The 10,999-nt window shown below is 58.0% G+C and overlaps 2 protein-coding genes across 2 annotated transcripts in view; one reads left to right on the top strand and one right to left on the bottom strand.

Annotated features, from left to right (window-relative positions):
- RHOC (ras homolog family member C) overlaps positions 1–4,059 on the top strand; it is a 29,367-nt gene extending 25,308 nt beyond the window's left edge. The window contains exons 4-7 of the mRNA XM_006763016.2: positions 1,084–1,249; positions 1,760–1,880; positions 2,189–2,319; positions 3,399–4,059. Of these exons, the coding sequence (XP_006763079.1) occupies positions 1,094–1,249; positions 1,760–1,880; positions 2,189–2,319; positions 3,399–3,572 (582 nt within the window). The 5' untranslated portion in view covers positions 1,084–1,093 and the 3' untranslated portion in view covers positions 3,573–4,059. The remainder of the gene's footprint in view (positions 1–1,083; positions 1,250–1,759; positions 1,881–2,188; positions 2,320–3,398) is intronic.
- A 390-nt stretch (positions 4,060–4,449) lies between these two features.
- The window catches only part of MOV10 (Mov10 RISC complex RNA helicase), a 10,769-nt gene continuing 4,219 nt past the window's right edge, over positions 4,450–10,999 (bottom strand). Inside the window, exons 8-20 of the mRNA XM_006763139.2 lie at positions 10,946–10,996; positions 10,705–10,852; positions 10,098–10,256; positions 9,761–9,864; positions 9,297–9,394; positions 8,984–9,200; positions 7,705–7,822; positions 7,316–7,507; positions 6,996–7,070; positions 5,376–5,501; positions 5,206–5,294; positions 4,864–4,985; positions 4,450–4,777 (exon numbers count right to left, since the gene is read on the bottom strand). Coding sequence (XP_006763202.1) covers positions 4,686–4,777; positions 4,864–4,985; positions 5,206–5,294; positions 5,376–5,501; positions 6,996–7,070; positions 7,316–7,507; positions 7,705–7,822; positions 8,984–9,200; positions 9,297–9,394; positions 9,761–9,864; positions 10,098–10,256; positions 10,705–10,852; positions 10,946–10,996 — 1,591 coding nt within the window. The 3' untranslated portion in view covers positions 4,450–4,685. The remainder of the gene's footprint in view (positions 4,778–4,863; positions 4,986–5,205; positions 5,295–5,375; positions 5,502–6,995; positions 7,071–7,315; positions 7,508–7,704; positions 7,823–8,983; positions 9,201–9,296; positions 9,395–9,760; positions 9,865–10,097; positions 10,257–10,704; positions 10,853–10,945; positions 10,997–10,999) is intronic.

Here is a 10,999-nt window from a genome sequence, read left to right as displayed (position 1 = left end):
CAGGAAGCTGACTCCTCGCCCTGAGTCACAGGGAGGGGTGGGCAGGGCCTTGGGTGGACTGGCTGGACAGAGGGGAGGAAGGGGCTGTTCCGCGGAGTGGGTGGAGGTGACTCTCTGGTGGATTATTCTCAGCCGCTCTGCTGCGGTGGATGTGTGGCTCCCGACAGTGTGGTCATTGTCCCCTGCCCGAGGCTGAGTGACCCAGTGTGGCTGCCAGGCCCAGGAGGGAGGGGGGAGGACGGCAGGCTGCCCGAGTGTGGGCTGTGGGCACCGTGGGGACTGAGCCGCCTTTGTGTGGCGGGCTTTGGGAACCGGGCTGGGGTGGGCCAGGGAAGCCTGCTGGCTGCTGCCACTGCCCTCTGTCTGGGTTTCCCTCCCTCTGCTCCTTCCCACCTCGGGGATGATACGTAGACTCGAGGGGGTCACACAGCCCTGCTCAGAGCGCCATCCCTGTCGTGACCGCTGAATGCCTGTTTGAGCCGCACTTTCCTAATTTGTCGAAATAGCAAGCTCTCCATTTCCCTCCTAGGCTTCTGGGGACCGAGGGAGGTGACTTTTGTCAAAATGCCCCCCCCGCCCCCCCCAGTTTCCCTTACCCACCTACCACCTGGTCGCCTGTTCTTCTGGCCCGTGGCCTTGGAGAGGAACCGCTTGATCTGTGACCGGGTGGGCATGACTTGTGCTGGGTCAGGGACAGTGTGTTCTAGATGGTATCAGCGTCCCGGTAGCAAGTGAAGTCTGGCTCTTTGGCCATGTCCCTGAGCACCCCCTCTAGGTGTCCAGGACCCCAGTGGGTGAGTGGATCCGGTCAGAACTCATGTTGTCTGGCTCCCACGTGGCTGGGTTTTCCACCCCCCACTTCTGTGTTCTGACCCATCGGGAGGAGACCTGTCCCTGACTCCGAGATAAGGAATTTCGAGCCCAGTTGCCCGAGCAGTTGGTTTTTAGCAAGAACATGCCTGCGCAAGCCCCTTGCCCTCCTTTTGTGGGATGCTTTGGCTTCCGGGAGGTCTTGGGGGGCCCAGAGAAATGCTTTTGGACTTAGGAGGCCTCTCCCCAAATCCGCACTGCCTCTCCCCTGCCAGCCCCAGCCATGGCTGCGATCCGAAAGAAGCTGGTGATTGTGGGCGATGGGGCCTGCGGGAAGACCTGCCTCCTCATCGTCTTCAGCAAGGACCAGTTCCCAGAGGTCTACGTCCCCACCGTCTTCGAGAACTACATCGCGGACATCGAGGTGGACGGCAAGCAGGTGAAGGAGAGCCCCTTCCCACGGCACCGGGGACCCCGCCCAACACTGCACCCAGCGTGTCCTTCTTCACCCCCAGGGCCTCGCTGCACTCTCCCTGCTGGCGCCAATGACAGTCAGGAAGTGCAAGTGCAGCCAGGAAATCTAGACGCACCTCCCGGTTCCATACACAGGGACCCTTCTCCTCTGAGCTTCATGCTCCCCCAACTGCAAAACGGGGGGAATGATAAGGCCTCCTTCAAAGGGTGGTTGTGAGGATTCAGTAAAACTGATGCTCACGGTGGCAATTCATAAGCAGCACAAAGATGAAGCGCTGATGTCTGAGGATTTTTTAAAAACTCACCTAATTGGTGGTGGGTGACAGGGATCGGCACTGTTCCTGGCACGGAGCAGGTGCTCAGTGGATGTTCATGGAGCCTCCAGGACCGGTGGCTTCCGCGAGGACCCCTCGGTGGCAGGGTGGGGGCATGGCTAAAGCCCTCGGGCTGGCTTCTCACCGGCCCTGTGTGGCAGGTGGAGCTGGCCCTCTGGGACACAGCTGGGCAGGAAGACTACGATCGCCTCCGGCCGCTCTCCTACCCAGACACTGATGTCATCCTCATGTGCTTCTCCATCGACAGCCCGGACAGCCTGGGTGAGGGCCTGGACGGAGGGGGCCAGAACCCTTCGGAACCGACCAGCCCAAGGTCGCTCTTGCCTCGGCTGATTTCCGCCATCCCAGGCGGCGGAGGCTGTGGGGAGGGGTGCGGGGGGCTGTTGGCTTCCTTCCCCGGGGGAACTCTGGCCCTTAGGAGGGCTCAGGGGAGAGGTTTTGAGCTGTAAAAGGGACTGTCATGCTGAACACCCTCTAAGACTCTGCTGTGGGGAGACCGAGGGCTTCAGGGAGGGGGCCTTTCTAGTCTAAGTGGGGGCACCAGCACCTGTTGGGTCTTGTCTGTGCAGAAAACATTCCTGAGAAGTGGACTCCGGAGGTGAAGCATTTCTGCCCCAACGTGCCCATCATCCTCGTGGGCAACAAGAAGGACCTGCGGCAAGACGAGCACACCCGGAGGGAGCTGGCCAAGATGAAGCAGGTGGGTGGGCGGCCAGGCTGGGGCCGAAGGGAGCCTTCTTTCCAGCGGACTGCCCTGTTAGAGGGATGATGGCACCCGCCTCCCACCCTGGTGAGGGAGAACCAGAGGGGTAGCCATCGGAGAGTGAAGTGACTTGTCCAAGGTCACTTGGCATTTTGGTTTATTCGTCTGTGGTTGGGGCTGTTAAGATGAATAAGAAAATCCATTGTAAGTGGCTGAAAGAAAGGCCCAGAGGGAGGGAGCTGGCTCATCAGGGGACCTGGTAGGTGGATCTCTAGCCAGGATTCATTTATCAGAGAAAATGATTCCTTTACCCCAGAATAAGGAGCATGGACTACCCCAGTGGTTCTCAACCTTCCTAATGCCGCGACCCTTTACTACAGTTCCTCATGTTGTGGTGACCCCCAATTTCATTGTTACAAATTGAACATAACGAAAGCATAGCGATTAATCACAAAAACAATATGTAATTATATGTGTTTTCCGATGGTCTTAGGCGACCCCTGTGAAAGGGTCGTTTGACCCCCAAAGGGGTCGCGACCCACAGGTTGAGAACCGCTGGACTACCCTGAGGTTTCAAACGGGACAGGTGTGATCAGGTCTGTGTTCAGAACGTTACTCTGGCAGCCACACGGCGAAGGTTGTAAGAAAGTGAGCATAGAGGCAGGGAGGTCCGTTTGGAGGGGCTGGATGCCTGTTCAGGTAACAGAAGGATGTAGCGTGGGTCTAGGCCAGTGGTCGGCAAACTGCGGCTCGCGAGCCACATGCGGCTCTTTGGCCCCTTGAGTGTGGCCACGAAGTTTCAGTCGCACTGTACGTGCGCGCCCGCACGTGGTATTTTGTGGAAGAGCCACATTCAAGGGGCCGCAGTTTGCCGACCACGGGTCTAGGGCGATGGAGAGAATTTTAACATAAACGTGAGTCTTGGGTCGCTGGCCCTGCGGCGGCAGGGTGCCGGGGCTTCGGTGCTTTGCGGGTTAGGGCTGGAGATGTTTCTTCTAGTTACTGCACTTAAGGGTGTGGCGGTGAGGTGCACCTCCCCACCAGCTTCCCTTGACTTCTCACCTTCCATCCTCCAGGAGCCTGTGCGATCTGAGGAAGGCCGGGACATGGCGAACAGGATCAGTGCCTTTGGCTACCTCGAGTGCTCAGCCAAGACCAAGGAGGGGGTGCGGGAGGTCTTCGAGATGGCCACTCGGGCTGGCCTCCAGGTCCGCAAGAATAAGCGCCGGAGGGGCTGCCCCATTCTCTGAGCCCCCCTCCCCACCCCACACACACACAGGCCTCTCCTCCATCCCCACCTCGAGGTCCCTTCACAGGGGCGCAGGGACACCCCCAAGCCCCATCCTCTTAGGGCTCCGTGCTGAAGGCTCCCTTTTCCAGTTCCCTCCAGCCCAGGACTGCATCGGGTCTCCCAAGGCCCCAGCCCCAGTGGTGGCGGCAGTGGCCGTGGAGGCCCGCCCTCCCTGCAGGCACTCTGGGAGCCAAGGGCTGTGCCCCGCCCTCCTGGAGCAGAGTTCGGCTGCCCGGGTGTAGGGTGGGGCCCAGGTCCCTTTGGCCTTACCCGGAGGATCATCACACCAGCACTTTATACACTCCTGGCTCACATGTCTGGGGAAGGGGATTTGGAGGATCTCACCCAGAGTCCTGGGCCCTGGTATTTCTGCTTTGGACAGGGGCCGTTTTCTGGCTGTACCTGCTGGGGGGCACGAATAAAAGGGCCACAGGCTTCAACATGTATAGGAGCAGCTTCCTGTCTTTCTCTTCTGGGCTCTGTGTTGGCCTTGAGCCTGTATCCCGGCTCTCCTCCTCTTTCTAGTTGCTAACCAGGCTGGCCCCTGTTTGCAAAGGCAGGACTCTGGCAGGCAGGGCGGAGTCTGGAGCAAAGGATGAGGTCATGCCTTGCTCTGGGCCTTGGGGGCGGGGGAGGGGAGTGGTCTGGAGCAGAGGCTAAACTTAGAAGCCTGTGGGTGGCTTCCCTGCCACCTCCCACTGGGTTTCCTCCCCTGGTCGTGGGGGCTGGGTTGGTCTCTAGGGGGAGGTGGTATGGCCTTGGGTAGTGTCCCCTCTTCTGTGGGGTCAGCTTGAGGCTTTTGGAAGCAGGAACCAGGCCAAGAAGACATGGACGTGTTTGCATAGAACAAAATTTAATTTTCAGTTTTTCTTCCCCCCCTTACCCCACATTGTTAGCAGCTTGTATCATTCTTCCCTGCCGGGGAGCGGGGAAGGGCTTGGGTTGTAAACTCCCTCCCCCAGCCTTCCTGTCCCTTGGAGGGGCAGTTGGGCTGGGTTTGGGTGGGGGGCCAGGGTGAGGGGCGGTTAAGGCCTGGTTGGTATGCAAAGGCCAAGAGGCCGGCTGCATCTCTTCAGTGCTCGTTTCTCCACTCGGGCTCCACTTGCAGGGGCAGGTCGGCTTCACCCTCCAGATCCTGGGAGAGGTAGTCGTGACTTTCGGGCCCTGGAGAGAAAGGAGGCGAGCTGTCTTCCTTACCTCCACCCCAACCAGCACTAGCCAGCACCCGGCCTGCCCCGGCCCAGCCATACCTGAGGTAGAGATGCTGAGCTTGCTCAGACCTTTGAGTAAGTCCTGTTCGTGCTGCGGGTCCACTTTGTCAGGGAAGGGGCACCCGGTATAGCCCCCATGGTCTCTGCAGAAGTCCAGGAATCTGGGGGGGACAGGGGAGGACAGGGACACTCACACAAGCGTGCCTGGCTGCGGGGCACCAGCGAGGGCCTTTGGACAAGATGCTTAACCTCCGAGTGGCAGGTAACTGAAATGGGGGTCTGTGAGGTGGACAGGTCTGCGATGAACTGAGCCACAAGGAGGTAGTTTTAAAGAGACAGCTGCCCTATGGGGTGGGGGGTGGGGGGCTTGGGGATGCTCACGCCTTCCAGTCGGAGTCATGGCCCAGGAGCAGCGGGTTGCCCACCACGATGAGCAGAGCCTTGGCTCGGGTCACAGCCACGTTGAACCTCTGGAAGGGAGAAGTGTTGGCATCACCCGGGGCAAGGGCCCTGAAGAAGGGCGAATTCCGGCCCCCCGCCGGCCCTCAGACCTTGGGGTTCTTGAGGAAACCCAGGTTAAAGTCCAGATCCAGCTGCACGAAGCTCTGGCTGCTCCGCACGGTGGAGATGATGATGACGCTGCGCTCTTGGCCTTGGAACTCCTCCACGGAGCCCACCTAGAGGGAAGGGCGGCCTGAGACCGGGGCCACAGAGGGCCCAGCCCTGCCTCAGAGCTGGAGCTGTCACAGGGGAGAGAGCGAGTGCTCTAACGGGGGCAGGAGGAAGGACAGCATGCCCTGGAAGCTGCTCCAGTTGTAGGGATGGGGGCTGGAGAGAGTTCTAAGTACAGAAAACGTGGGCCCTGGTCCGTGTGGCTCGTGGTTAGAGCGTTGGTCCTCACAACCAGAGGACTGCAGGTTCGATCCCTGGCCCCACTCGGGGTGCATGTGGGAGACAACCAATCGATGTGTCTCTCTCACATCGATGTTTCTCTCCCCGCCCCCTTCCACTCGCTCTAAAAATCAATGGAAAAAAAGATCCTTGTATGAGGATTAAAACAAAGAAAAAGAAAACATGGTAACTCAGCAGTGTTTTTCAAACTTTCCTGAAGATAATCACTAAATACTTGTTAAAAAAAATACAACCCATGCCCTGAACGGTTTGGCTCAGTGGATAGAGCGTCGGCCTTCGGATGAAAGGGTCCTGGGTTCGATTCCAGTCAAGGGCATGTGCCTTGGTTGCGGGCTTATCCCCAGGGTGTGTGTGTGTGTGCAGGAGGCAGCTGATAGATGTTCCTCTCTCATCGATGTTTCTAACTCTCTATCCCTCTCCCTTTCTCACTGTAAAAAATCAATAAAATATATTAAAAAAAATACAACCCAGACCTCCTGAATCAGAAGTTCTAAGAGAGAGGCCTCTAAATACTTTTTGAAATACGTTTTTTATTGATTTGAGGGAGAGAAGAAGGAAGAGGGAGAGAAGATAGAAACATGGATGGGCTGCCTCCTGCATACTTCCTACTGGGGATAGAGCCAGCAACCCAGGCTTGTGCCCTGACCAAGAATGGAACTGATGACCTCCTGGGATGATGCCCAACCAACCGAGCCACACTGGCCAGGGCAAGGACTCCAAATCGTAAAGCGCTGGTTCCAACCCTGGCTGCATACGAGATCACCTGAGGAGCTGGAAGCCATCCCAATGCCCTGGCTCTGCCCCCAGATCGCTGTGCTAATTGGCTGGGTGGGGCGCTGGCACAGGTGGTGCCAAAGCTCTCCAGGTGATCCTTATCTGCAGCCAGTGTTGAGAAACGTGGCCTCAGAGAGGGTGAAGCTACTGTCCCAGAGGGAGGAGGGCAGCGGGACGCTATCACATGACGGGTCAGGCAGGCCGGGGAATCTGGACTTTATTCTTCGAGCAGAGGCCTCCGGCCAGCCTAATCATAAAAATGGTGTGGGCTGTTTGCGAAACATGCAGGCATCCTGGTCGCACCCCGAGCGGAACCGCAGGTCCAGATATTCAGAAGTGAGCGCTTGGGGGGAATCTTAGTCAGGGTGGGACCAGCAGGGGCAGCCTGGAGCGGCAGGGCAGGAGCCCGAGGCTCTCTGGGAGGGCGGAGGAGAGGGGCATAGAAGGCAGGCAGAGAGCAAATGTGGAACAGTGGTCAGTGTCACCTTCAAGTCCTTGATGTCATCCAGTCCCCGGAGCTGCTTGTCCAGCCTGGTGATGCAATTACGGATTTTTTCCACCTGGAAGATGGGGACAAGGGCTTGTCTCTCACCCATCACCCCAGTGCAAGAGGGAGTCAGGCAGGAGGCCAGGGAGCTGGGAGGCACACAGGGAGGGGCCGCCGACCTCTGAGCTTCCCAGATACGGGGCGAGCAGAGGCCTGAGCTCCGGAACCTCCACCTCGTGGTCTGCCTCGGAATGAGGTACCAGGGTGTGTGTGTGTGTGTGTGTGTGTGTCACCCTCAATGGGAATTGAGGGCCTAACCTGCTTCCGGTATGGAGAGATGACGCCCACATTTCGGGGGCTCAGGCGGCCTTTGCCCTTCTTGGAGGAGGAGATCAGCAGCTGCTTCAGGTACGAAGTCACCGTGGCAGCCTCTTCGGGGTTGAAGAAGGAGGGGCTGTTGCCCTCACGCTCATCCTTGCCCATCACACCGTGAAAGATGATGGGGAAGCCCTGTACACAAGTCAGGGGAAACCCTTAGCCGGGCTCCCTGCCCCCCTTCCCTTCCCTCTCACCCCAAACCCTTCCAGGCACTGTGGGCTCCCAGGCCCCCAGGCCAAGGGGACGAAGGGACAGACCCGTGGCTTCCACTCAGAGCCACTTCCCCCCCTGCACCTTCAATGGGAGGGAACGGGGCGGGAGCCCCTCACCTTGCGAGGCAGGCCCTCCCACTGGCAGAAGCGTTCCCGGTCCACAAGGTTGGCACACGGCTGTAGCTCCCGCTCATAATAGAGTTGGTTAGGAATGTCCAGGATGGTGGGGTGAGACCTGGAAGGCCGGAGGCGGGAGGGAGAGCAAGACCGGGAACGGATTACTTCTGCCTCGCCCATTCTACCTGCTCTGGGCTCACACACATTATCCTCCTGCCTTGTGTCCACTGGATAGCAGGTTCCTTCACCTAAAACGTCTGCTGCTAGGACCATCAACCACAGAAAACAGAACCACATGTGGTTCCAGAGAGGATTCGGTCCAGGGGTTTCAAAGACCAGCCAAATTTAAAAGAAGAAAACGACATCAGAAACCCATTCTCAGGTTTCAGTTTTGAGGAGGAAGGGCAACACACACACAAGTATCATCTACTATCACCGGTATCTGATGAGATAATGTGTTAAATCCCCAAACATAAGAAATACACAATAGCCCTAACCGGTTTGGCTCAGTGGATAGAGCGTCTGCCTGTGGTTAGAAGGGTCCCGGGTTCGATTCCGGTCAAGGGCATGAACCTGGGTTGCGGGCACATCCCCCGTGGGGGGTGTGCAGGAGGCAGCTGATCCATGTTTCTCTCTCATCGATGTTTGTAACTCTCTATCCCTCTTCCTTCCTCTCTGTAAAAACTCAATAAAATATATTTTTTTTAAAAAGAAAACAAATACACAATAGCTAACGTTTGTTTAATTCTTAGTGGGCTCCTCTAAGGCACTAAGGACTTGGGAGCTCGTCTGAGCATTTCAAATGTATGAACTTATTGGTGAAAGGAAGGGTGGCTCTTTAATTTGAATACCAACGAGGTTAATAAAAAACTACATGGTTGCCAAAACCGGTTTGGCTCGGTGGATAGAGCGTCGGCCTGCGGACTCAAGGGTCCCAGGTTCGATTCCGGTCAAGGGCATGTACCTGGGTTAAAAACTACATGGTTCCTATTTTTCTAATTTCTCCTCGGATTGCCTGGAAACTTCATCTGGGCCCCGCACCAGATACATCCGAGTGTCTGGGAACCACTGAGCATCCCTTAATGTGCAGGTAAGCAAACTGTTCCAGAGCAAAGCTGCCTGGATGGTTACACAGCCACGGAGTAGCACTGCCGGGCCCAGAGAGACCGCGACCTGGCTTACAGCCTCTCCGCCACACAGCCTCTGAGCAACAGGCCTCCAGCGGGGCTGCAGAGGGCGTGAAGGCGTGGGATACCGGGAGGAGGGAGGGGTGCGGTACCTGTAGTTGCGCAGCAGCTTGGTGATGAACTGGGGGTTATAGCCGTCGGGGCCCTTCTTGTACAAGGCATTGTAGGTGAGCAGCCGCTCCAGCAGGGAGGACCCCAGCCCGTGCTTCTGGGCCAGCGGGGAGCGCAGCACAGGCCCCAGCTGCCGAGGGTCTCCTGCCAGCACCAGCTGTGCTCCGGGATCGCCCGACTCCTTGACTTCCATCAGCCCTGGGAGGCAAGGCCGCGCGGGGAGGAAGGTCAGCGGTGGGACCTCCCCGGCCCCACGGAGGGTGGCGCAGCCGCAGCCCAGCCTGAGCCCCTTACCTGCTATGGCCACCAGACTCTCGGGCTCCATGCAGTGTCCGGCCTCATCGATGAAGATGTGTGTGAAATGATCGATGGGAAACTGGGCCGAAACCAATCTGGGAGGTGTCAGGCCAAGCCGGGGTCAGACCCAGGGACCCGACCGCCAAACCTCACCAAGCTGGCCCCTCCCTCCACTCCCTAGCCTGCGACCTCTTTACTCATATACACTATCAGGAGACACACATATGCCCGGCTGGTGTGGCTCAGTGATTGAGCGTTGAACTCATGAACCAGGAGGTCACGGTTTGATTCCCGGTCAGGGCACATGCCCGGGTTGCGGGCTCGATCCCCAGTTGGGGGTGTGCAAGAGCCAACCAATCTCTGATTCTCTCTCGTCATTGACATATCTATCTTTCTCTCCCTCTCCCCTCCTCAATAAAAACATTTTTTTTAAAAAAGAGATACACATACACACTTCCCACCTGCTGGCAGTGATGAGGGTGGTGATTAAGACTCGATATTCCTGCAGCTTCTTCTTAGCAGGAAACACGAACTCCCCTTTAGTTGCGTCCCAGTTGCAGCAGGGCTGTGGGTGTGAAGGGAGAGGGCATCAGCATGGCGCTCCCCGCTCTCTCCCTAAACCTTATTCACCTCTCATTTCACACACAGGGAAACGGAAGGCCAGCTCGAGGTCCTGGCCCAGGCGAGGCCCCACAGCGAGGGTGGGAATCCAGGTCACCTAGTTTCCTGGCCTCAGTGTCTACCCTGAGAGCCTCCCTGCACGCTTCATGCTGTGGCTTCCTGCACTTCCCCAGGTACCTTGATGTCCTCGGGCACCATGCGGATGTCCCTGCTGGGGGCCAGGAGCCGGTAGATGGAGCTGGGCAGGTGGGTGCGGAGTCGCTGACAGAGGAGGTCAGCCCCTGAGTTGGACGGAGCGCAGGCCAGGACGTGGGCATCGGGCAAGTGTTTCACCACCTGGGGGGATGGGGATACGCAGTGTGGGAAGCAGGTGCCAGGTCTGGGGGTTTGTGTGTGTGGGGGGTGGGGGTGGGGAGGGAGTAGGCGTAAGACTCAGTCGTGACAATGATGCAGGCAGCGCACTGTGACATCTGCCTCCCAAAGCTGAGGGAGGTAGTGACACAAAAGGCAAGTTCTGAGCCCCCAGCCTCCTTGCTAGTCCAAACAGCACGTCAAATGCTGGAAAACGTGCAGTAACTAGACAAGTGTGTGATGACGGACATGGGAATGGCGACTCAGAGTCGTGCAGTGCACAACCTACACCACCATCTCAACAGCCACACTGACCCGTGATGCCCGCCCGCTTAGGGGCGTCCAGGAAGCTGGAAGGAACCAGAATCCGGGGGCAACTGCTTGGGCCTGGGGGAGTCCAGGTGTAGGCCCCAGGTCTTTGCTCAGGCCCCACCTGCTTGATGGCTTCCACCAAGGTGACAGTCTTGCCAGTGCCTGGAGGCCCAAAGATGATGTAGGGGGCTGGACGGGTGGTGCCCATAACAATGTGCTTCATGGCCTTGAACTGCTCTGGGTTTGACTCCAGGCTCCGGTCATACAGCCTGGCAGAGGGTCAGGAACATGAAGTTATCCAGCGTCCTAGAGGCACCCTGGACTCCGTTCTCCAGGCCCAGAGACCCAGCCCACAGTCTCACTTGAACGTCACATCTGAGGGCAGCCGCGGGATCCCACGGGAGGCCAGGAAAGAG

Source organism: Myotis davidii, unplaced genomic scaffold (assembly GCF_000327345.1).
Source record: "Myotis davidii unplaced genomic scaffold, ASM32734v1 scaffold217, whole genome shotgun sequence".
Taxonomy (NCBI): domain Eukaryota; kingdom Metazoa; phylum Chordata; class Mammalia; order Chiroptera; family Vespertilionidae; genus Myotis; species Myotis davidii.
This window is presented reverse-complemented; position numbering and strand designations above follow the sequence as displayed.